Source organism: Prionailurus viverrinus, chromosome B2 (assembly GCF_022837055.1).
Source record: "Prionailurus viverrinus isolate Anna chromosome B2, UM_Priviv_1.0, whole genome shotgun sequence".
Lineage (NCBI taxonomy): Eukaryota > Metazoa > Chordata > Mammalia > Carnivora > Felidae > Prionailurus > Prionailurus viverrinus.
Genome location: NC_062565.1, coordinates 113,808,624 through 113,835,137, shown reverse-complemented (window position 1 = coordinate 113,835,137; position 26,514 = coordinate 113,808,624). Strand labels below are relative to the sequence as shown.

At 39.8% G+C, this 26,514-nt stretch overlaps 1 protein-coding gene across 4 annotated transcripts in view; it reads right to left on the bottom strand.

Annotated features, from left to right (window-relative positions):
* NCOA7 (nuclear receptor coactivator 7) overlaps positions 1 to 26,514 on the bottom strand; it is a 154,507-nt gene that overhangs the window by 82,191 nt on the left and 45,802 nt on the right. For all 4 annotated transcript variants that reach the window (XM_047858763.1, XM_047858765.1, XM_047858764.1 and 1 more), the window contains exon 3: positions 3,488 to 3,708. In XM_047858763.1, the coding sequence (XP_047714719.1) occupies positions 3,488 to 3,708 (221 nt within the window). The remainder of the gene's footprint in view (positions 1 to 3,487; positions 3,709 to 26,514) is intronic.

Below are 26,514 nucleotides of genomic sequence, written 5' to 3'. Positions count from 1 at the left end.
TTCTTTATTGATTATAGAACTTCAAATTTGTCTAATGTTCTTTTTGCAAAGCCCTTGGGTTTACTCTATTATATTATTCAGTTTCTATATTTTATTACTAACACTGAAAATAAATATAAAATGTGTAATATGTAAAAAAAATTAAGAAAACAAAACTCTCTTGCAACTTTTGTACTCAGAGAAAACGATTATCAACATACTGTTTATAGGTCCTTCCACTCTGTTTATTATTTGTCATCCATTAACTTTTTGTGTTGATTCTGTATGTTCCCTGTTAACTTCTGTGACATGTGTGGGTTATGTTACACCTGTGAGTAGCAAATTACAGGCTTTTCACCTGAAATCTAGGCCCGTCTAGACAAATCCACTTGGTACCTCAAAAACATCTCCAAACACAAACACACTGAATTCTTTTTTCCTTCGTAAATTTTCCAGTTTGTCTGTTCTGGACTCTGTTCTTTTTCTCCTTCACACACTAGAATGATCACCAAATACTGCTGATTCTATGAGCAAAATATCTCCTCAAGGGGCCCTTTCCCCTCTGCCCCAGTCTCTAGCCAGTATTACTTGCCTTCAGGCTCATTTCTACCCAATGTCCTCAGATTTATCATCTTAAAACACACAATTGGGGAGTTCCCCCAATAGCTCCCTACTGATTACAGAAAAGTCCAAATCCTTAGTGTAGCTGACAAGAACCCATTTTAGTGTCTGTTCTCCCCAGGCGAGAGCCACCAGAAGAAGTAGAAATGGGATTACCCTTGATTTGAGACCTACTGCTCCACCTAGTGGTACAGAATAACATCTAGGGATGGGAGTCTAGGGAATATGCCAGGTCAGCCCTATAAGATCAAGCAAACCTGCCAACATGGGTGTTTGTCTTCTAGAGACTGATGTGAAAAGGGACAAAGAACTCTGGAATTCAATGGCCATCTAGTGGTTTTCTGTTAGCACTGAATTCTCCTAGGGAAATGCCCCAAACCTCCAAACCAGTTATCATTACCATTCTTAAGAGAAAATGAAAAGCCATGATTGCATCTCTTTACTTATTGCTACCAAATAAAAGCACAGAATAATTCTGACCCAACTATTGCACTGCCACCTATATCCTTCCAGAATTTTCATGAACTCAAACTGAAACAGTATACATTCATCTATGTATTAATTCATACACTCCATGCAAATTTAAAGAGCACCTGTAACTCAGATACTACACAAAGCTAATGACACAGGGTCAAAGTGACGATAGCCTATAAATAGGAAATCAGACAAATAAATCCATGACAAGAGTGCCGAACAAGAGTCTAAGCTGGCCACGGACAGGTAGGGCTTCCTGAGGTGATTTTGTGGTCAAGTGAGAGTTGGTTAGGTAAAGAGCAGAGTGAAGGGTACTGTTTCAGATTTAAAGGATTACACATGCAACAGAGAGCAGCACATTAAAAGCTGTCCCAGCACAGCATCCACAGCACAGCATCATGACTAAAAGAAACCTCAATCAATAGGAATCCACCAGCCTCTTTCAGGGAAACCCTACAAAGCAAAATGTCTCTGCTTGAAAAAACTTCTTAAGCAACTGCATTTACAATAAAGATGAAAAAAGATAATATTTAAGCTGCACAACTATTTAAAGCCACACATTTTCAAGTGTCCATTTTGCACGAGTCATATGTAAAAGAAGATGAGAAATGCAATTTCTCTTAATCCTCTTCCTCTTTTTGGAAATAAGGGATAATACTCAACACTTTAAATTTAAAAGGGAAGTCTACTAGTCACGAAGAAGTTTATTCAATAGGTGACATGCTTTTTATAAAATCCTAAATGGCTAGAGATTAAAAGCATCCATTAAGCTATGTAATACATGATATAATGAGATTATAATCAATACATGATAGAATCACATGTGGCCTGCTACAAACCACATACTTTGCACTGCAGATACCTCATCTGTCTCTGTTGGAGAAATGTCTGCCCAGTCACATTTATTACCACTGCAAAGGGAGCCCCTTATATCTTTGATGAGCACAGCCAGAAAGTTATATTAAGATGGAGACAAGATATGCCTCCCAGAAACTTTGGCATTAATTGTGACCAAATTTGGGGCCCTTGGGAGAAGTCTCTGCTACAAGAGCACATTTCATATGGTGTAATGCACCCTGTTCTCAGAGACCCCATCGTCTCTCTCTCTTAGCCTAGCAGTCTTAACTACCCTGTAACCTGTATGCCACATCAAGTTTTGGCTCTCAGTTCCCTTTCTTTTCGGAACATACCCCAGGCCTGCATGTGTGAGATGGGTGATCCCGGTAAAGCGGGATTATCACCTCCATTACACTGGCTATGCTACTTTTGTTGACGCAGTTTCAGATGCAATGAATATTCTGAGAAACTCTATAATATTGCAGACTCATTTTAACATTCCCCTTAACTAAAGGTGCCTGTTTGGCTCAGCTGGTGAAGCATGCAAGTCTTGATCTCGGGGTCATGAATTCAAGCCCCACACTGGGCATAGGTTACTTAAAAAAAAAAAAAAATCCCCTCAACTAAAACTAAGTCATGGTCTTTTTTTTTTTTTTAAACTGATGGATGCTAGACCACGTCTCCACCATTTTCTACTGCCCAGCTGATGCCACATAGTACAGGCATGTCTAGCAACACATTTAAGGATATGTTTATATACCTTAAGAAAAGCATTTCCCATACAAGGTAAGTGACCAGCCATTAGATAGATACTTATTAGGGCACACTAGGTGCTGGAGGCTGGGAACCCAAAGTTAAATGAGACACACCAACATTATGCCACTGTCATCCTTTACCCAAGATTATGTATATAAAACAAGGATGAATGGCACCTTGTAGCTCTCAATAAACTGTTATTTATTAACAGTTAACAATAAACTGTTATTGTTATTACTAGGATGACAATCATAAGTTATATGTCAATATTCTTTTATTTAAAAAAAATTTTTTTTAATGTTTATTTATTTTTGAGAGAGAGAGAGTGAGACAGAGCGTGAGCGGGGGAGGGGCGGAGAGAGAGAGAGATAGAATCCGAAGCAGGCTCCAGGCTCTGAGCTGTCAGCACAGAGCCAGATGTGGGGTTCAAACCATGAACCACGAGAATATGACCTGAGCTGAAGTCGAATGCCCAACCGACTGAGCCACCCAGGCGCCCCTATCAATATTCTTTTAAAAACTATGACAGACTTTTAAAATGAAAATACTGGGGCGCCTGGGTGGCTCAGTCAGTTGAGCGTCCGACTTCGGCTCAGGTCGTGATCTCACAGCTCGTGAGTTCCAGCCCCCTGTTGGGCTCTGTGCTGACAGCTCAGAGCCTGGAGGCTGCTTCAGATTCTGTGTCTCCCTCTCTCCCTGCCCCTAACCACTTGCATTCTGTCTCCATCTCTTTCAAAAATAAATAAACATTAAAATTTTAAAAATAAAATAAAATAATGAAATAAAATGAAAAGACTACCAGATTGCCATCAATACTCACCAGTACTATAATATCTCTTCAGTTCTGTACGCCTGATCTCCTTTAACTGATTATTTTTTCTCTTTTTTTTCTCATCAGTAATATATTCCTCTTCCACAGCAATGTTGCATTTGTCTTGTTCTAAAATGACTGCTTTTGCATCCTCTTTTCCAGTGTGGGTCCTTGTGGCAATAGCTGAGGCTGTCTCTGCATTTTGTTTGGCCTGTTTTTTCTTTTTCAATCTAGGAATGAGGGAAAAAAGGAAAAACACTGAAGAAAGAAATGATTTTCTAGGAGAAATTATATTAGTTTCATTCTGTTGGGCTTTGAAAAACTACTTAACTGATATAGAAAACACTTTATATTTCTGTTAATCACATTTTCCTCTTACTGTCTTCTTTTCTAATCACTTAAAAATTCTTATTACACGGAGTCCTGGAGTATTTCCTCAATCTTATATCCTCAGTACTTACATCTCAGAAAATTATTAGGAAATCTTCCAGGCCTGGGGGAAGACTAGATTCTAAATGTTGAACATGTTTTTAAATCAAAATATGCAGCTGCCATGTTTGAAGTGTTACATTAAAAAAAGAGAGAGACGGGCCCCCTGGGTGGCTCAGTCGATTGAGCGTCCGACTTCGGCTCAGGTCATGATCTCGGGGTCCATGGGCCTGAGCCCTGTGTTGGGCTCTGTGCTGACAGCTTGGAGCCTGGAGCCTGCTTTGGCTTCTGTGTTTCCCTCTCTCTTTGACCCTCCCCCAATTCATGCTCTGTCTCTCTCTTTCCCCCCAAAGTAAATAAACATTAAAAAAATTTTTTTTAATTACAAAAATAAATAGAGAGAGAGAGTTTCAGGTTTTCAATGGTACCTTTGGACTGATGGGCAAACACATTTGTAAGAATAAATCCTTTATAACTGATTCACACACTGAATGTAGAACTTTGGCAAGCTGGCTCAGGTCCGAGCAATTCTTTTCCTTTATACATAGATGCTAGTGGTACCGAAGAAAGAGCTGCATTTCCAGAGACAGAAAATGCCATAATGACAATATATATAGTTATCATTATCATTACTAATATCAGAGCTGACTGATACATTAGTTAACATATTTGATGTTTTCAATTCCTTACTAACTCAAAGATGTGTAAGAGATGAAGTTTATCATAATTTGCTGAGATCCAATAACTCAAAATATTTTCCAACTGAGGTATCACTGTAATTAATTGATGTGTCACTCTGTACTTACCAGGCCTTCTGAAGAATGCTTTTACCTTACCAGAATATAAAGAACAAGGGTCCTGGCCTCTACTATACATGGCAGTCTGCTCCAGTGTAAATATTTTTAATTAGGACTCTTTTTGCTCCCTTTCTGTTTACACACAGTCACTATCTCTGACACATACATGTCTATTTCCTTTGCTATCTGGAGCACTTATACAATTCAATGTTGGGCAAGGATAAAGAAATGTTTTGGGAGAAAAATGAAATACCCGCAGGAATAATACAGGGACTAAGGTTAGATTTTATGCTTCTTTTCTTTGTGACATCGAACAAATCCATTTAACAGTTTGGAGAGGTCCCTCACTGAGGCCTCGCTATTTAATTGGGTCTGATTGAGAGAATATGTGTCAACATGCAACACAAATAAACAAACAGTAATAGTAAAATATCCCCTCACATCATCACATAATGACATGAGAACTAAGCATGGTGAGATACATAATACATTCAGCTTTTGAGATAAACTCTCATATTCCAACAAAATATTTCAACTAGGCTGTAATTCATTGAACACTTAGCAAGCAGTCATGTCCTTAGACTCTAGCTGGCTAATAAATAAGCATATGGCCTAGGAGAAAGGACAGTTGGGCAAAAATCACAGATGCACATACTCCCCATCTCTTAGTTTAGCTATCTTTTTATGTTTACTTGTTAAACAAACCACAAACAAAACCAAACTGGAGATTCATAAAAAGGAGTTCAGTAGACATGTTTTTATTTTCTAACTTCAGATTCTAAATTTTTTTTTTTCTGGTAAGAGCCAGTAGTTCTTCACAATGTTGAGTCAGATAATGTTCCTAATAAAACAATTTCTCTCTCGATAAAGATTATTATATGTGAGGCTGAAATTAGTATGCAGTAACCTAGACATCATGAAGAGATTAGCACTTTGCTTAGGGAGGTCTATGCAAAGAGCTGATCTCTGTATCCAAAAAGCTGGCTATGAATGGGCTGATCTTCTTCTGATATACTGGCTTCTCAAAAACATGCTTGAGATGAACCTTACTGACACTTCCAAAAATCATTCCTTTCAGGAGGAGAGAAAAGAGGTGTTAAAAATTAATTCTACACAGCCTGAGATATGTTGCTTGTTCCTCTTCTGGATTTTTCCACTTTAGGTTGATGTAAATGTCCTCATTTCACAGTCCCCATGATAATTAAACTCACTCAGATCTAGGGCACATGTTTTGATGAACAGCAGCACTCTTTGGGGACATCTCATTAGAGACTGATTTTCACACGTGGAAATAACAAAATGGGATACACTGTTTTATTCATTTGCCCCTTTTCTGTACAGACCATTAATGTCAACACATAGAGCCAAAAGTAATTGTTTAAAGAAAAAATGCTAGGAAACAGCAATACCAAACTTGTTTAACAGAAAACAGAATACAATTTAATACTTCACCAGTTTTACAATCAGCTACATCTTTTGTTTTGACTAGAGTACTCATGAGAATTTATTTCTCTGGAGTTTATCAACATGGTTAGAACATTCTGATCTTATAACTGGAAATCGGATGTGAGTTTGGGAAGCCCACTGTAAATTCTTTCTTCAAAGCATGGAAATACATTTTTAACCCCGTGCCTAAGAGGGAAAAACTGCCATCCGATGTCTGTGGTACAGTTAATACTCTTCCAACGTTCCTGTTTAGGCCTTCTCTGTTGTTCTGCAGGTCAATATCCTATCATGGTAAGACATGCTCACAATAGGGTTTTGTTATCACTAAATTAAACTGAAAACAGAAGGTTACACAAGAACATAAACGAAGCTTTTTTTAATGACACCAAATGTACAGTTATTCATTTTGTGGACCAAAAAAAAATACTTAGCAAATCATCTTTTATTTTTTTAAAGATTTGTGGGGTTTCTAAAAAAAATGTGTGCTTATTTATTTATTTTGAGAGAGAGAGAGCGCATGCATGCAAGGTGGGTATGGGCAGAGAGAGAGAATCTGAAGCAGGCTCCGAGCTGCTGTGGGGCTTCAACCCCAGGAACCAAGAGATCATGGCCTGAGCTGAGATCAAGAGTTGGATACCTAACCCACTGAGCCACCCTGGAGCCGCACTTGGCAAATCATCTTAAGCATATGAATGACTGTAAACAATGAGACATATTTAAATTTGATGGCTCTGAATATGAGTCCAAAACCCCACTTTTATTTTGTTATGCTGCAATTATCTTTCTTTAAAGAGATCATAATTACATAAAACAAAAAATTTTTAATGTTTATTTTTGAGAGAGAGAGATACAGAGCCTGAGTGGGGGAGGGGCAGACAGAGAGGGAGACACAGAATCTGAAGCAGGTACCAGGCTCTGAGCTGTCAGCACAGAGCCCCACGCAGGGCTTGAACCCACAAACCGTGAGATCATGACCTGAGCTGAAGTCAGATGGTTAACTGACTGAGCCACTCAGATGCCCCACATAAAACAAATTTTACTACTCAGTCTCCTCCCACTACTAAAACCAAGCCCTGTCAATTCTGTTTCCTAAATCTTTCCTTCTCAAATTCATCTTCTCTTCTTGATCTCTGCTGCCACTAAATCATTTCAGGTTTTCATCATCTCTCTGGACTATTTTTGACAAGATAATTATTCTTTGTTTTATTGTAAAAATTATACTTGTTCATATTCAAAAATATTAAAAATCCAGAAAGGTAAAAAAGAATAAAACTTAAATGAAATGTTACCACTAAGAAGCGACCACTGTTTGGGAGATATAACAGCAAATCCAGAAGCTGGAGAAATCACACCTTCCCCGAGGGCAGAAGAATGAGGCAGTATGGCTCCGCTGTCTTGACCCTGGGCTCTTCTTTGTACCTTCCCTACCATAAAGGAATATTAAAGGACTTATTCTGGAATCTCTTGGCTTTTTTTTTATTAAAATTGTGTGCACCTGTAGGGCACATGCACACCTCACTTTTCCCTGCTAGCACCCAGCCCAGAGTTAGCAGACTTAAGAAATAAACAAGGTGATATTGCTAAAGAAAGCATTTTTAGTAGCTGGATTAAAAAACTGTTTTCTCTGAAGCATTTTCCTTTACTAAAGGAAGTAAGCTCAGGGTTCTGGCAACAATCAGAGGCAGGGCCTTGAGCAAGTTCCTTGCTTTGTCTCTGCAGGGCTCCTCTGTCGCTTGCCCACATCCAGTGGAATGAAACAAAAAGGCATGGAATGATGAGAGAGGGCTTTCTTTAGCACCAGAGTGGAAGCTTCACAAAGGCAGGGATGTGTCTAGGTTTTGTTAAAATGCCAAACTCCCAAGGCCTCTCCATGGTACACATTAGGTGCTCAGTAAGTATTTCTTGAATGGATGAGCAAACTTGAATATGTTCTGATTTGGTTGAGATCTGCTTTCCTAGTAGGAACATGCCATTTCACAGTCTTCTTAATTAGCAGCATGTTGTCAAAAGTAAACTCACATCTCCTTATTAATCTCACTTGATTTAAAAACAAAATACAGGGGCTCTTGAGTGGCTCAGTCAGTTAGGCATCCGAATTCGGCTCAGGTCATGATCTCACGGTTCATGGGTTCAGGCCCCACTGTCGGGCTCTGTGCTGACAGCTCAGAGCCTGGAGCCTGTTTCAGATGCTGTGTCTCCCTCTCTCTCTGCTACTCCCCCACTCATGTTCTGTCTCTCTCTCTCTCTCTCTCTCTCTCTGTCTCTCTCAAAACCAAAAATAAACATTAAAAGAAAAATAAAAAAAAGAAAAGAAAATACATTAGCCACATATAATTTAAAATGTATTAAACGATAGAGGCACCCAGGTGGCTCAGTGGGTTAAGCGTCTGACTCTTGGTCTCAGCTCAGGTCATGATTTCGCGATTCGTGTGTTCAAGCCCCCATTTTGGGCTCTGTGCTAACAGTGTGGAGCCTGCTTACGATACTCTCTCTGTCTCTGTCTCTCTCTCTCCCCTACACTCTCTCGCTTCCTTGCTCTCTCTCTTGTGAGTGCTCTCTCCCTCTCAAAATAAATAAACTTTAAAAATAACTAACTAAAGTGTATTAAACTATAGAGTTCTTTAATTAATTAAATTAGTTCTATCTGACTCTTTCCCTAATTCCACAGTTCCAGGTCCATGTGCTTCTGTGGTAAGTGCCATAGACATAAATATCTAGCACTGCATTGTCCAATATGGTAACTATGAGCCAGCCACTTGTGATTATTAGTTTAATTAAAATTAAATAAAAATTTAAGATTCAGTTCTTTAGTTGCAAGAGCCACATTTCAAGAGCTTAACAGACTAGTGGGTACTGTAGTGAGTGATAAACATATAGAACATTTCTATCATCACAGAAAGTATTGGATAGTACTGACTTACAACTACTGATTCAACAGTCAGCCCTATTAGCAAGAGACTAAGGAAAGAGCGAAGATAGATATCATTTAATATTTAGACATTTAGTATATGCATAGGGCATGTCAACAAGGGTACACATAAAAAAAACAGTAAAGTGAGTTTCTGGCAAGAGTTAGCGGCTGGGGGGAAAGAGAGTAAGAAAAATTACTTTTCATTGTGTTCTGTTTTGTACCTTTTGGATTTTACACTGTGTATAATAGTCAGAAAAATATGTTTTTTAAGTATTTAGTTTTTGAAGTCTCTTCCCTATGATAAGAATAGTTTAACCCATACTGCCAAATTTTAAAAATCAAGTTTTACTTTTTTAAGATTATTACAGAAAGTTTGAAAGAGGTTTTTCTAACAGAAACTACTACTGAGTTGACTAATGAACGAGACACCGTGCTATGTACTTTATAAATATCATCCCAGCCTCACAAAAGCCCAACGAGGCGGGCAATCTTATCTCCCTGTTACACAGAAGAAAAGGAAGGCTATGGAAACTTAGGGCCATTTCCCAAGGTCACAGGGCACAGTTAACTGGTAAAGCAGGAATTCACAAAGCCAGATGTGAGTCAATAACCTCAGGGCCTCCCCAGTCCACTCCTACAATGCTAAGGCACCTACGTATATCTTGACTTCAAAATAAAATTCACTGGGTTTTGGAAATTCTATGAACCGTTTGAGGGAGAAGTGCCTGGCAATCTGGTGGGCCGAGAACATGCTTGCAGGAAGGAAAGATTTCAATTCTGGGCTTGGCTCTCCATGTAATCTGCTATGACCTTCTTTGAAAATATGATGAACCCTCTAGCACTCTTCTAAAGGAAAACAAAAAAGCAAGAGGCTGATGACATGATTTTCAAGCTTTGGTCTGACTCCTACAGTTTACATTTAGCTGAGATTAAGAAATGTGCTCAAGCAGTTTTGAGGTTAAAAAAATCTTTTAGGGGCGTCTGGGTGGCTCAGTCGGTTAAGCGTCCGACTTCGACTCAGGTCACGATCTCAGTTTGTGAGTTCGAGCCTCGTGTCGGGCTCTGTGCTGACACCTCAGAGCCTGGAGCCTGCTTTGGACTCTGTGTCTCCTTCTGTCTCTGCCCCTACCCCACTCGTGCTCTCTCTCGTCTCTCAAAAAGAAATAAATATTTAAAATAAAAAATCCTTTTAAATCTAAGCTGAACCTTCCCAAGACTCTGCACTCCTCTGTGCTCCCTCACACCTGAGTCCATTTTCCTTCCACTGCAGCTTCCATCCTGGGAAAGTCCAGAGGCCAAGTTAGAACCACTGATATGTGAAATCACTGTATATGAACCATTCACATAAAAAGAATATTAAAAAAAAAAAGGTTCAAAAAAACCATAAGGGCAGTATAGTTCTCTTTTTGCTTTTTAAAAAAAAAAAAAAATTTGTTTTGTTTTGGTTTTATTTTCTTTGAGCACACACCTTAGTGTCTCATTTCATTCAGTTACAGCTTAAGAGGGAATGAGATTTGGTGTGTGAACTCCAGAGAATTAATGAAGAAAAGGAAGCCATACAGGAATAAAGGTTAATTCAGTATAACTTTCTAACCAAGCAATCCAATAATGGAACTGGCTGCTTCATAAAGTAGTGTTCCCCATCATTAGAAGTATTCAAGCAGGTCAGGTCCAAGTTCTGACCTCCAAAACCAAATGGGACTGCCCTGCCTATTTTTTTTTCCAGATACAATTGACATAAACATATTAGTTTCAGGTGAACAACATAATGATTCGATATTAGTATATGCTGTGAAATGATCACCACAATAAGTCTAGTTAACATCTGTCACCTCATTGATGTAACATCTGTCACATCATTACAAAATTTTTTCTTGTGATTAGAACTTTTAAGATGTACTCTCTTAACAACTTTCAAATATGCAATACAGTACTATTAACTATAGCTACCATACTGTAGATTACATCCCAGGATTTATTTATTTTATGACTGGAAGTCTGTACCCCTTTCACCCATTTTGCCCACCCTCCAAAATACAGTTGACCCTTGACAACACAAGGGTTAGGGCCACTGACCCCCACACAGCCAAAAATCCACATACAACTTTTCAATCCCCCAAAACCTAACTGTTAATAGCCTACTATTGACTGGAAGCCTGATAACATAAATAGTCAATTAACATATTTTATATTTTATATGTATTATATACTGTATTCTTACAATAGAGAAAAGAAAATGTTATTAAGAAAATCATAAGGAAGAGAAAATACACTTACAGTACTGTACATATTTATTGAAAGAAGTCCATGGGGGTGGCTGAGTGGTTCAAGTTGGTTAAGTGTCCTACTCTTGATTTTGTCTCAGGTCATGGTCTCACAGTTTGTAGTTTTGTGGTTTTGAGCCCCTACGTTGGGCTCCACACTGACAGGGCAAAGCCTGCCTGGGATTCTCTCTCTCTCTCTCTCTCTCTCTCTCTGCCCCTGCCCTGCTCATGCTCTCTCTCTCAAAAATAAATAAAAGGAAAGAAAGAAAGAAAAGAAAGAAAAAAGAAAGAAAGGGAAAGGAAAGGAAAGGAAAGGAAAGGAAAGGAAAGGAAAGGAAAGGAAGAAAGGGGGAGGGAGGGAGGGAGGGAGGAAGGAAGGAAGGAAGGAAGGAAGGGGGAGAGGGAAAGAATGGCCTCAGATGGTTTTTTGAGATGATTAAATTGAATGTGTTTTCATAAAAGGAAGGTCAGTTTTCACTTTCCACTGCAAATTTCCAACTGTGATATATGCCAAATAATATCCAACTTAAAGTCAGAGGGGGAAGACAGTTAAAAAACAAACAAACAAACAAACAAACAAAAGCACTCACTTAATGAAAGTTCTCTCTTAGAATTATGATCAAATAAAACCAAAAAGCTTAGGGGTAATCACCGGAAAAATATGTAGATGTACCTAATTCTAGTGCCACCCTTTGAGATAAACATTCTTTTTCCTCACTTTGTCTAATTTTGCCAATGAGATTCCCCCCCCCCCCAAGAAAATTCATCAGTTAAAGTGGAAATATTCTGGTTGGAAAAACCAATACAGTTAGAAAAAGAGATCCTTCAGCTCTGCGTTCAATAACTAGAGATATATCGTTACAGGTGAACACATATCCACATAATGGAATTTTTCTTGGCATCAAAAAAGAAACGCATTCTAATAAAGATTCATAAATAGAATGCCAATCAGGGACAAACCACAAAAGTTACCCTTTCTAGGATTTCTTTGGGCTATTAAAACAAGATGGGATCAGGAGATCTTCGGGGACTCTGCTAATCAAAGTGCAGGTGCCAGGAATGGATGCAAATTGTCACACTTTCAGAGGAGACTTAGGGTGGGTTCTTAAGGGACATTCAGAGAACCTTATGTGCCCCCTCTCAGTACCGGGATGACAATGGCACTGCCACAAAATGAATGTTTACTGTGTAGAATGTTTGCCTTGTGTTTATGAAACAAGACAGGCTTTTGTTGCATATATAGATTGCCGTGTGGGAGTCTAGTTCCTTTTTCTAAGAGTCAGGATGCTGAGTCACAGCCTGAAAAAGTTACAGGGAAATCAGTGGCACTGACAACGGTAATATATAACTCGGCTATAAACTGAGGAAGGGGAGCAGAAATGGGAACGTGCTTCAGGTGATAACTGTGTGGTGCGAAGAATAATCAGCAAAGTCCTGTAAATATGGTATTTAAGTCTCAGGGATTTTACTGCTTATCAATCAAGAATAAGCTGATAAATACAGCAACAAAGAACTGCACCCAAACCTGCAAATAGAAATGTTAAGTGACAAAATATAGGGGCGCCTGGGTGGCTCCGCCGGTTAAGTGTCGACTTGATTTCAGCTCAGATTATAATTACACGGTTCATGAGTTTGAGACCCATGTCAAGCCGCCTCATGTAGGGCTTCACTCGGAGCTTGCTTGGTATTACCTCTCCCTCTCTCTCTGCCCTTCTTCTGCTTACACGTGCACATGCACACCCTCTCAAAATAAAGAAGTGACAAAGCATACATTTTTAAATTTCTTTTGCTTTACAGTGGTATTATATATGCTTTATTTAACTTAATTTGGTTAAACTAACTGGCTGCATTAGTTCCCTATGTCTGCTCTAACAAATTACCACAACCTCAAGGGCTTAAAATAGCACACATTTATTCTGACAGCTCTGGAGGTCAGAAGTCCAAAATCAGCTATAGGACTGCATTCCCCACAAAGGCACTTTCCCTGCCTCTTCCAGCTTCTGGAAGCTACATTCCTTGTGGCTCCTTCCTCCAGCTTCAAAAGTCAGCAGCACAGTCTCTGGCTTACTGAATATCACCACTGCCTGCTCTGTAGTCAAATCTCCCTCTGCCTCTTTCTTAAGTGGACACTGAGACTGCATTTCAAAGCCCACCCAGATAATCCAGGATAATCCTCCTATCTTAAAATCTTTAACTTTTTCATTATCTTCAAGGTCTCTGTTGCTATGCAAGGTGACACTCACAAATCCAGGCATTAGGCCCTGGCTATCTTTGGTGGTGATCACTCAAGTCTACCTCACTGACTAAATTCACATTTGTAATATGAATTATTGTAAACTCATCATTATATCCCACGTCCAAATCATTAGTAGATCTAAGAAAAGTTCACAGCTGGCAATGAGTGGTTAATAAACATGGATTTCTAAAGCAAAACCAAAAAGTTTACTCAAGACTGCTGAAACCTCAAGGTGCAATGGAAATATCACAGACATGAGCTTTCATTTTATGTTGGGTGACCTCAAAACAGCCTCTTGGAGATAGGGATATTGGAAGGAAAATTTTAACAGGCAGGATTTCTAAAGGGTTAAATCCGATTTTCATATCTGATCACTTCAATCATTACTGAAATCAGCCTTTCACTGTTTATAATCACCTACAAAGCTGAAGAAGTCTTCCAAATATCTTCTTCTTTTATTGGAACTTCTTAGTGTGCCCAGAAACCTTTTTAAGTCAATATTTTAAAAAATATATGTATATTTTTACTGAAAACAAATCATATGGTCAGACTCCCCAGTGATGGCACTGGGATATTATTTCAACGACATACTGAAATTTCAGCATAGCAGCAATATATTTCAAGGACACGATTCCTCTAGAAAAACAGAAAAATTTTGATTTCTTGAAGCTATTTCAGCAAAACAAGCAATTAATTAAAGCAGAGCTACTTGAAGTTTTCCAAGCAGAAATACAGTGGTAACAGGGGTTTTGTTCTCAGATTTTAACCTAACTCCCTGCTAACTGCTTAAACTATAGAAACATGGAAGAAAAGAAAAACTAAAAAATACAGTCCTAAAAATAATCATTTTAGTATAAAAACTAATGCTTTCCAAAAAGCCTCATGAGTGAAACATAACATTTATGATCAGCAGAAATGTCTCGTTAAAGAAAACGATTTTGAGTGGCATAAAATTAGAATATGCTCTAACTCGACTTCTCACCCTCCTTCCAACTTTTAAAATATATTCTAATAATTTTCAACTGCCTCTGAATAATTTTAGACACACACATATACTTACTCTCTTATGATAATGCTTTTCAACGTTATAAATTAGAGGTGGCCTCATAACACTTCCTGTCATTATAGGTAATTTCAGAAAGAATAATGTAAATCAGGTAAAAAATCTGAAAACTTATTTTGGCAGATGCTTTCAGTTTAGTTGGTTTTCATTCAATATGCCCATTCAATTTCTTTGAAATATTTTTTCTGATTGGTGTAAACTGTCCATATCCTTGGGAAATGACATTGTTCAAAAATAGGATTCAGGGGGTGGAAGACTAGTAATACCTACTTTGAAATGTTTCCCTTCTAAAATTAGTGTTGAACTTTGAGGTTATTCATTCAACATGTAAGGGCAAACCGAAAATGGATTTTTAAAGAAAAATCTTGGCCTTGTGTCATTTTTCTGAGGGCCAATCTGGGGTGATAACCTTCTAAACTACATGGTAGTCTTGGTTGGGCTTTTCAAAAAGCTCAACTAGTGGTCATATCTAAATATACCAGTCTGCTCTTAATCATCCAAAAAGAACACCTGTGTTGTAATAACAAATAAATGCTTGGTCTTTGTCCCTCTCTGGTCTAGCACTGAACTCCTAAAAGACTTAGAATCTCCGAGCTAAGAGTATCTTTTGTATGTTAATAAAGGACTCCTTCTGTTTGTGTGGGGAACTAAGATAGGATAGGGGCTGGTCACCACGATTGGAAGGGTGGACATTTCAGCCCCACCTCCAGCCTTCTGGGGAGGAGAGAAGGGCTGGAGATTGAGTTCAATCACCCAGGCCAATAATGTAATCAATCGTGTCTATACAATGAAACTTCTGTAAAAACCTTTCGATGAGGAGTTGGAGAGCTTGGTTTGATGAACACGCTGAGATGCTAGGAGGCTGGCACTCCCAGAGAGAGCAGGGAAGCTCTGTACCATCTACTCCCACACCTTGCCCTATGCATTCTCCTCCATTGGGCAGTTTCTATGTTATACCCTTTTTAATAAACTGGTAAATGTAAACAAAGCGTTTTCCTGAGTTCGGTGAGTTGTCCTAGTGAATTGTCAAACCTGAGGAGGGATCATGGGAACTCCCAAATTTGTAGCCAAGTTGGTCAGAAGTAGGGGTTGACTGGGGATTCAGGACTTATGAATGGCATCTAAAGTGAGGGCAGTCTTGAGGGACTGAGACCTCAAACCAGTGGAGTCAGACACTAACTCAGGGAAGTTAGTGTCAGAATTGAGTTAAACAGTTGGATACCTAGTTGATGTTGAGAATCAGAGAACGCCAGACTCTAGACTTTGCCAATCTTGATGTGCCAATTGAGGACCAATGTTGAGCACATCAGAGAAGATGAAAGTGAGACTGACAGCCTTGTACAAAAAACATGCAGGCTACCCTTTTCTCTGAGCAGAGATGGATGACTCAGCCTGTTGGCATGTTCTGCTTGGCCCACAAACACTTTTTAAGACTCCAACTGGCTAAATGATGAGCATTCAAAATGGGGACATTTCACATAAAAATCTGGATTTCAGGCTCATCTTGAAGAATTAGCAGACATAACAGCACATCTCTGGGGCTCCACATGGCAAAATTGGAGCAGAGCAATAGTAGCTTCCCTCCTTGGAAAAGGCATGTGCTGTCTCCTTGCACCAGCCTTCCTTCCCTACAGTGCACTGGCACCGGAGCCTGGTGATGATCACCTATCCACTCATTTACATCACTGCTTTGGTCCCTAAGGTCAACGTTTGTATGTTTTGCTCCAGACAGCATAAAGTTTTATTCTTGGGTCAATTCAGATCATCAGAGAGCTGTAGTCTTAGACCACACTGTGCTGGCCCACTGCAAAGTATCTTTTACTGAGTCATATGCTGGCATCATGCCCTCCCTCAGTACTTTCGCTGTAATAAACTGCCTTTATGAATGTTAATAACAGACATCCACATCTTTTTAGTGTTCCTTTTATGTAGGCTGTGAGGTCCTACATAATTTTAGACTTAAGGGTGAGGAAGGGTTTTGACACCTGGGGAACCAGTATGTGCTATACTCATGAGTAGGGAGAACTATGGGAAGGAGTCCTATTTATTTATTTATTTATTTATTTATTTATAATGTTTATTTATTTTGAGAGAGAGAGAGAGAGAGGAGCAGACAGAGAGGGAGACACAGAATCCAAAGCAGGCTCCAGGCCCTGAGCCGTCAGCACAGAGCCCAACGCGGGGCTCAAACCCACGAACCGTGAGATCATGACCTGAGCCAAAGTCAGATGCTTAACCAACTGAGCCACCCAGGCGCCCCAGTATTCATTCATTCATTCATTCATTCATTCATTCATTCATTCGGTTATTTTAAGTGATCTCTACACCCAGCATGAAGCTCAAACTCACCAACCCAGGATCAAGAGTTGCACATTCTTCCCAATTAGCCAGGGAGGAGCCCCAGAAAGGAGTGTCTTTGTAACACTGACCATGGAAGTAGTTCTAAGTCAACTACACAACTAATAGCATGTACTTTAGGGTCAAGAAGAAAAGAGTTTGGTGAAATAGCCAACAGCCATGTAAAAGGTTAGAGAAATAGGGAAAGAGGTTTTTTGTTTGTTTGTTTCATTATTATAGGGGCACCTGCGTGGCTCAGTCAGTTAAGTGTCTGACTTTGGCTCAGGTCATGATCTCATGGTCTGTTTTTTTGAGCCCCGTGTCCGGCTCTGTGCTGACAGTTCAGAGCCTGGATCCTGCTTCGGATTCTGTGTCTCCCTCTCTCTCTCTGCCCCTCTCCTGCTCTTTCTCAAAAGTAAACATTAAAAAAAAAAAAAAAAAAAAAACAGTTCCATCATATATAATGCATTTAATCCCTCTTGGAAGTTTCCTGAGAGGTAAAGTAAACATTTGATTTATTTTCAATTATTTTGTCTACTGTACTTATTTATTTGAATGTGACTTAATGCTCAGAGTGGACCAAAACAAAGCTGGTTGCATGTGGGTCACATATGTGTAGTTTGTATGAGGCATCTCAGATCCTTCTAGGATAAGGTGCGGCAGGAATGAATGAACACAGAAACAAACAAGGAAATGAACAAACATCAGTCCTGGAATAATGGATGAGGCAGGCTAATGACAGGCTGAGTTTTATCTCAATTGCATAAATTGATAAAACCCCTGAATCTGACTAGGTCACATAGACTAAAAGGGACTCCATCTCAAGGGAAGTTGTTCTACACCCTTACAATGACAGAAATCAAACTCCACCCAACACGAATCTACTAATTCAACAAATAATATATTTTGAGGGGCAAGACCTAACAATTCCTCCCTCCTGCCCCTTAACCCCAAATAAAGAAAACTCGACTTTCTTATTAATTCTTCTTTGCACCTAATACATCACTTGGCACACGGAGGTGAAAAAGAGTTCATTATATGCCATTAACTGAGTCATCAAGTCACCCTCTCCAACAGCAGTTTTCTACCAAGAAACTTACCCTTGGATTTTACTGCACTTGTGTTGTTTTTTTGTTTTTTTTTTAATATTGTTAATAAAAGGCAAGGTAATTTCTCATAGATTTGCATTTATTTGTATAGCTTTAAGCATTCTGATCTCATGAATTCCTTTTAATTTTCATACACAGTATAAAACTTTATAAACCCTTATAATATTGGAGAAAGGGTCATCCAAATTTCCTGTGGATTTCCATGTTCCTACATTAAGCCATAAGAAAACTCAGCTGGACTGTATTTTGGCAGAGACTAAAGAAGACTTCTGAAGAAAATCAAAATGTAATAACAACAATATTGCATAAGATGGGAGGAAAATAAATGTGCTTTTAACTATTGTGGAGACTCTCTGCAGGGATTAGCCACAGTTCAAAAGAAAGTCAAATAAAGAAAAGTTTCAGTTCTGTTTGTATGGATTAGGCAATGCAGGTCCAATCAATAAAAAGGAAGGTTCAATTTTTAACCCATATACACATTACAATTTCACAGTGACATGGGCAAAAACTAAAATTCAGCATATATCAAGAATTACATCTTTAGTGAGACTACCATACACCCAAAACAGAAGGTGCTGTTCATCAGTATACTAATTCTTCTATATTCAGATATTGTTTTAGGGGAATTACATACAATGTTAAAGAAAGCATTGAACTGAGGTATTTTTTTAATTTTATTTTTTATTTTTTTTTTAATTTACATCCAAATTAGTTAGCATATAGTGCAACAATGATTTCAGGACTAGATTCCTTAGTGCCCCTTACCCATTTAGCCCATCCCCCCTCCCACACCCCCTCCAGTAACCCTCAGTTTGTTCTCCAGCACTGAATTGAGTTTTCAGAATTCTACATAAAGCTGTCACAATATTAAAAATTCTATATAGATAAAATAATTACCTAAGCTAATGAACAAACTGTCTTTTCCATTTTGTTTTCCAAGAAGCATAATTCATAAAATCTCATGTAGGAAAGTTCCTTAAAATGTATTTCATCCATTTACCCAATGATGGAATTAAGTACCATATTTACAGGCCAGAAGATATTACCAGAAACTCACTGAGACACCACATATATCATTCTTTTTAAAAACTTTAACTGCAGCGTCTAGTTCAGCGTCTATCACCTTAAAGATCATTGTAGTAGACTTTTGTTGGCCTCCCTACAGTCTTTTTTTTCTCCTTGTTTTGACATCAAGTTTCAATTTTCAGTAAATACACCCTCCTCTGCCCCACCCCCTTTTAATAGCATATCTGTGTAGGGCCCCACCCCAGCTACAGGGATGAAATACTTGACCCCAGCCAATGAAAGCACTGAGGCCCCTGGGACAGCTGCCCAGCGGCAGTGACTCCAAGAACCAGCACTTGGCCTAGGCTGGTCCAATCGTAGTGAATCTTGTATGCACCACTGGCAAACACACTTGCTTTGCCTGATGTTGCACAAGGGAGATCCTGAGTTGGCAGTGTTCATCAAGGAAAATCCGAGACGACAAAAGAGTGGAAGAGCTTGGATACAGAGAAACTGAGTCATGATAATACTATTCAGGCATTTCTGAAGTCAAATCTAAAATTTAACCTGGACTTTTAACTAATGTGTGTCAGTAAATCCCCTAATGCCTTCTTTCCTTCCCTAAGTTAGTTTGATTTGTTTTCTGTTACTTGGGATGCTCTCCTCCTGCCCCCAACAAAGGGGGAAGAGAGTCCTATTATGGAAATTTACAAAAGAAGTAAGGTTGTTTCAGGACCCCGGGTGACTCAGTCGGTTAAGCGTCCAACTCTTGATTTCAGCTTAGGTCATGATCTCACAGGTTGTGGGTTTGAGCCCCACATCTGGCTCTGTGCTGACAGTGCGGAGCCTGCTTGGGATTCACTCTCTCTCTCTCTCTCTCTCTCTCTCTCTCTGCTCCTCCCTTGCTCATGTTCTCTCCCAAAATAAATAAATAAACTTTAAAAAGTATTTAAGAAAATTAAAGAAGTAAGGTTGTGAAGGACCCCAAAATGTGGACTGGCTGAGCTGGGGATGGAGGACAGCTGGGAAGTTGGTCTGCTTTGTCATGTGACAACAAAATGGATGCCTCTTGTACCTTAAAACCACATTGTGTGTCTATCAGGATGCACTATTAGAGGACTTAAGAGAATTTTTAGGACTCTAAAGTAAATTGTCAACTTCTTTCAGTCTTCAGTAAGATCTTTACAAGAAATAGACAAGCGTAGGCTTTAATTTATCCACTGAAAGTAGAGCCGGATGAAAACATATTTCTGCTAAGAGAAATTTTTTTGTGTGTGGCTTGCAACAGTTGAAAGCCTGGTGACCAGGAGTCTTGTGGAGGTGGAAAAGCAAAATTAGCTTCCCCAAACTAAAGTTAGTGCAAAAAAGTAGGGGACGCTGCTGTACTAAGGATCTGTAAGCAGCTCTCTTCTTCAGGCCCCTCCCAAATACCGCCACTTATTCCCTCTGCCAGACACACAGGATGGTGGCCAGACCACACTGATGCAGCTAGAATACAGTCCAGGGCTCCTCAGAAGCAAATAGTCCTCCCCAACTCAGGCCACGGGTTTTTACTGCCTGGAAGCAAAGCCCCAGAGGGTAGTGCTACTCTGAAGGCTCAGGAGATGGGCTAACAGCCCACTGCTGAGAGACCAAAATTCCTGAGCCAGTTCTATCTGCATCCAAAGTCCACGGTTTTAGTTACCAGCCGGGGGAGTTTGGCCATTGAAAACAGAATTAAAGCCTGCAAAAATTTTAAATGAATTGTATTGCCAGAGAAATCCCGAATTTATCAGACATAAGAACTTATAAATGCTCAGCGCCAAAGTCATCCCTGGGTCCCCAAATCTATGCCACCAGAAAAAGGGCTACTGGGGAAGTCCAGCTCCCAGGGGGGCTCCTCCTCAGTGTTGTGGGGAAAATGGACAAGAGCAAGCTACTCTGAGCAGAACTTGTGGCTGCCCCAAGGCGGACCAGGGAACTGGCCCACTGCCAGAGCAGGGAAAACCTGCTGTTCCTGTTCAGCCAGACCAGGAAGTGCAGCAGACCACTGGCCACTGCGATCCCCACCTGCTCCCTTTCCCAAAGGGGTGTTTTCACTTTGGTCCAGTCAGGGTGACTGTGAGCTGGACAACTGAATGAGCCACCAGGAAGCACTCCTGCCCTTTCCTACCCAGGAAGATAGGAGGCTGGCAGTCTTCCTGTCACTGTATAACGAGGGTCCAGACCCACCCCACGAGTAAAGAGCTGAGAGACAGGCAGCATGCAGCGTACAAACCCAGAAGTCTACCATTCTTAATGCCACGCCTTCTCTCTCAGGCTTTTGTTGCCACTTGCATCAAAAGGAGCACTAGCTGACAGAGAAAACAGTTATTACTTATAAATCAGTAAATAATATTTACAAGGTTCTTCGTTATGCTGGATGCCAGAATCTGCTTCTGAAGTTTCCAGCCATCGGTCTGATTTCTTCTTCCCTTGTATCGGAGAACTGAGTCTTCTCCTCAAGGTGGGCCTTTTCAAGATGTGAAAGCAGATAGCATGCCCACCCAGCAAGTTTTCTTCTTCTTTAGGCTAGATATCTCCAGTACCTTCCATCTCTCTTCATATAAGATAGGTCTGTACTCCTATTATATTTGTTGCTCTCAAATGAATATTCAGTTCGGTGCCTGCAGTATCTCAGCAGGTGCCTGAGCAGGGAGGCACTAAACTCCATTATCCCTTCCTTTAAGATGATAATCAGTTGCTTAGGGCTGTTAAGCACGCTGTCCTAGGTGGAGTAAGTAGCCTCTTCATAAATACTGATGACTGAATGAATGGAAAAAACAAAGGGAGGAAGAGAGGGAACAAGGGAGAAAAAGGAGGAAGGGGAAACAAGAACAGAAAGGAGGGAAAGAAGAAAAATAATAAAAGGAAACAGAAAAATAAGGAAAGATAAAAAGACAGGACATGGGAAGGAAGAAAGGAAGAACGAAAAACTGATGTAGACCAAGACAACCCCAAAGTAGCAACCTTTTAAAAGTATGTGTCTACAGCAAAATGGTAGATCCCACCAAAAACACTATTTGTACAAATGCAAGCTGGGACATAATTCTTGGAGGGCAATTTGGAATAACTATCTAAAAATGAACTGTACACAAACCTGTAAGTGTGTGTGTGTGTGTGTGTGTGTGTGTGTGTGTATAAATTGTGTACATAAACATAATGCAATTCAATGCAACACTGTCATAGCAAAAAATATGGAATCATCATAAAAATACGTCTACGTATAACATTAAGTAAAAACAAAAGAAGTTGAAGAGCAACAATAGGAATCTATGGGCATGGAGGAGGAAACATAATTATATATGCATGAATATTTATAACAGGATCGATATGATCCTATCACCCAGGTGACCTCTGGGGAAAGGAAATTGCAGGACAGAAAAGGAGAAAAGGTCAGAAGGCTTTAAAAATCATTTATTTACACTACACTCTTTTACAGTTTGAATTTATTGTTATCGCTTACTGTTGCTTTAAATCATGAAAAAATGGGTGAACCCTGCAATCAGTAAAAACTGTTTTCTTTCTCATTTATCGTCTGTCCCTCTAGTCTCTATTTTCTATTTTAATGAGAACAATGCTTCACTGTGCTGTTCCCTTGACCAGTTAGGATTCCAAACTCCTTGGTGGCACGGAATGACACACTCACGCCAAGGCGCTGCAGTCACAGAGCAGGTGGCTTCAGGAAATGCCCCATACAGGGTGCCGCAGGAATAGAGAGAGCCACGAGCAGGGGCTAGCAGAGCAAGGGCTAGCAGGCCTTGGTGGACATTTTCCAACTCTGATCTCACTTGACCCTTCAGCTGTGATCAACACTACCAACCAGACATTTTCTGGCTTTGTGGACACCAAACCACACCCTCCTGGTGTTTGTGTGCCATCTCAATCCCCTTGGGTTTCTGTTCAAGAAGGAAGACCACTGGGAGGTGGTGCCCAGGTGAACACTGATAAGATCAGAGGAGTAGGCAGGGGCTGACATGTGCAGGCTTTGTACCAAAGTGAAGAGTTTAGATTTTATTTCAAGGGCCACAAGAAACATTTAATCCAGAGGATGAGATGATCTGATGTGTATTTTAAAAGTTTTGGGGCGCCTGGGTGGCTCAGTCGGTTAAGCGTCCGACTTCGGCTCAGGTCATGATCTCGCGGTCCGTGGGTTCGAGCCCCGCGTCGGGCTCTGTGCTGACAGCTCAGAGCCTGGAGCCTGTTTCAGATTCTGTATCTCCCTTTCTCTGACCCTCCCCTGTTCATGTTCTCTCTCTGTCTCAAAAATAAATAAATGTTAAAAAAAATTTTTTTTTAAAGTTTTTCTCTGGTTTCTATGTGAAGAATGGATTGCAAAGGGCAAGAGTAGAAGCTAGTAGACCAGCTGAAGGTTACAGCAGCTATCCAGGAGAGAGGAGATGAGGAGATGAAGTGAACAAATTTAGCTTATGTTCTGGAAGTGAAGCCAACAGAGTTTGTTAATGAATTAGGCATGGAAGGTGAGGGAAAGAAGATTAAAACCAACTCATATTTTTCAGTTTAAGCCAAGGGGTAGATGTACCCATAGTGATGGGGAAGATTAGGGATGGGGCAGGGTTGGGAGTTCTCTCTTCACACTCTCTTAGAAGACCCATGGTCATGGCTTCCATTTTTATTTTTACACTGATGCCTCTCAACTTTACACTTCCCAGTCCAAAACTGTGCTCTGAGTTTCTCCCCTTTGTATACAATCACCTGTTCCACAAAACCCTACCCTTCCCAGAGGCACACCAAATTTAAGATGACCCAAACCAAGCCTGCCATTTGCCTCCCCAAACCTGGTTTCCTTGAGGTGTCTCGTACCTTACTGGAAAACCACTGTCCACTCAGCTGTTTTAAGTAGAAACCTGGACCCTGGATCCTGCTCCATTTCAATCTCCACATTCCACCAGTGTTATTTCCTATTGAGTTTACCTTCTGGCCTTTATACATGCAGCTTCCTCTGCCAAAAATGCATCCCGTCACCCTTCAACTGGTTCATTCCTACCATCCCTCAGAGATCAGGTCAAATGTTACTTCCTCATCAGCTTCTTCCCTGATCCTCAGAATTGGTCAGGTCTTCCTGCGAAAGTCTCTATGCTGCCATTAATTTTTCTTTGTAGCACTTATCAACAGTCTAATGGAATCATCACTACTGTAATTAGCTGTTCAATATCTGGCTCTCCCCATAGAATATAAGCTCCCTGAGGGAAGGGACAGTGTCTGTCTCAGTTATACATCACTATATACTCAGTGCTTAGCACAGCATTCAGGATACACACCAGAAGCAAAATACACATGGTGAATGAATGTTTAAGTGATGTCCTAATTAGCCACTAACTAACACCAGTTAAATAACCACCTCTGAGGGCTCAGTAACTACCGAGAAATTAGCTTAAGTAGTTTTTAACATACTTTCTAGCATTAAATTCCATAAAAATAAACAACTAAGAAATCTAAATCATATGAGTATTGATTATTCAGAGAACAAAATTCTTCATTATTTTAAATAAAATTTCTGGGACACCTTGGGTGGCTCAGTTAAGCATCCGACTTCGACTCAGGTCACGATCTCAGAGTTTGTGGGTTTGAGCCAGGTGTTGGGCTCTGTGCTGACAGCTCAGAGCCTGGAGCCTGTTTTGGATTCTGTGTCTCCCTCTCTCTCTGCTCCTCCCCCACTCATGCTCTCTCTTAAAAATAAACAAACATTAAAAAAATTTTATTTAAGTTAAAATAAAAATTTCTTACAATATTCTTATAGGTGCAGAGAACTATATTATGTCCACATGTATTTAATAAGTATTATTTATATTTTTAAGTCACTTTAGTTTTACCTAGTGGCGATTTCAAACACACAAATAAGTATTTCATGAGAGTTTTCCATGGTTAGTCAAACATTTGCGTTTACTAAAAACAAAAACGAAAATAAGCCACCCACATGTTTCTTTTAATACTTCTCTGTGTATCAAATTACACATTATTTTAAAAGTTTTTTTTATCATTTCTTGCTTATCTGCCTACAAAAACATTTTTTGCATGCAGTATGATTTTTAAAATATAGTGACAACTTCACATGCCATTTTTTAAAAAAGTTCCATTATTATTTTTCAGAGGAAACAATTTTGTAGAGCCAACAAAAAGGAAGGAAGACCCAGAGGCAAGAAGGCCTTTCTTAAACTAGTGGCCAGTCTATAATTTCTCCAAGAGGAAGTAAGGGACAGAATTGACATCTGGAGGGGTTAGGGAAAGTTCTGGGCCTTGCCTTAAAGCTGCATCTGCTAAGCAAGTATACCTTTTTTTTTTTTTTTTTTTTAAATCAGGACTGCTTGTTTATTGGGGGTGGCATGTGGGGAGTGCTGACCACAATGGCACTGGGAGAAAGGACTAAGGCCCCCAAAGCAACTTCCTGCCTCCATCCTGATGGACATAAAAGACCAGCCCTGCTTATTTCTTCTGAGAATTTTATTTGTCTGCCTAATCAACTAAATTGTTTTGTGTGTATGTATGTGACCTTCACTAGAAGCACATTTATCTTTCCTGGTTTCTGATTTTTTTCCCCTTTATTTCTTATTTTCCCTTCATTGAGGTTAAACTATGAGAATCACTTAATATTGTGACCTCAAATGAGCAAATCACCAGATTTCTACAGCCAACAGTTTGACTCTATGGTAACTCTATGGTAACGACTGGAGCAGAAACTTCATTTTGGAAAACATAAATGTTGCCTTAAACAGAATTTCCAGAATTGGAAAATAATTGGTAAGACACAAGAAAGAAAACTATTCCAAAGCTCCAGAGAGAACGGAAACCAGTAACAGAATTCTGGCAGGTGGGACATGTGGCGGGAAGAAAGAAGGATCGGGGTCATGCTGGGGTACAACAACGTGACGGCGTCCCACAGATATCAGATCTGCCCCAGAGGCCATGGAAAATAAGGGCACCTGAGAGATCCTAGCAGTCCCTCATAAGACCTGCCAAAGAACTTCCCACTCATAGTAGCACTTCCCCAGGAAGTAAACTTGGTGCTGAGTTTCACTATAAATTGACTATGATTTAGAGCAGCCTACCCACCAAAGCTGATAAGAAGTTGTGAACTCTGAGCATCCTTGCTGTGTTGACCCTCATGGGCCATAAATGAGGGATCTTTACTGAGGAATGGAAAATGGGACCGGCCAGAGCCAATCGTTTGTGGGCTTATGGAACTCATTCCTACTATCCAGGGTGCAAACTTCAGTCCTTAGGTAGCACAACCAAATAACTGGTGTGTGTGTGCTTGCCCGGGAAGTAATAAAATTAATTTAGTAATTATTTTACTAATTACTAATTATTTTGCTGATCCTTTTCATAGTTAAAAGAGTTAGGTACTAGGCAGCTCCTTGTTTGGGGGAATAAAAGCAACAAAAATTCACCCTGGTAGAATT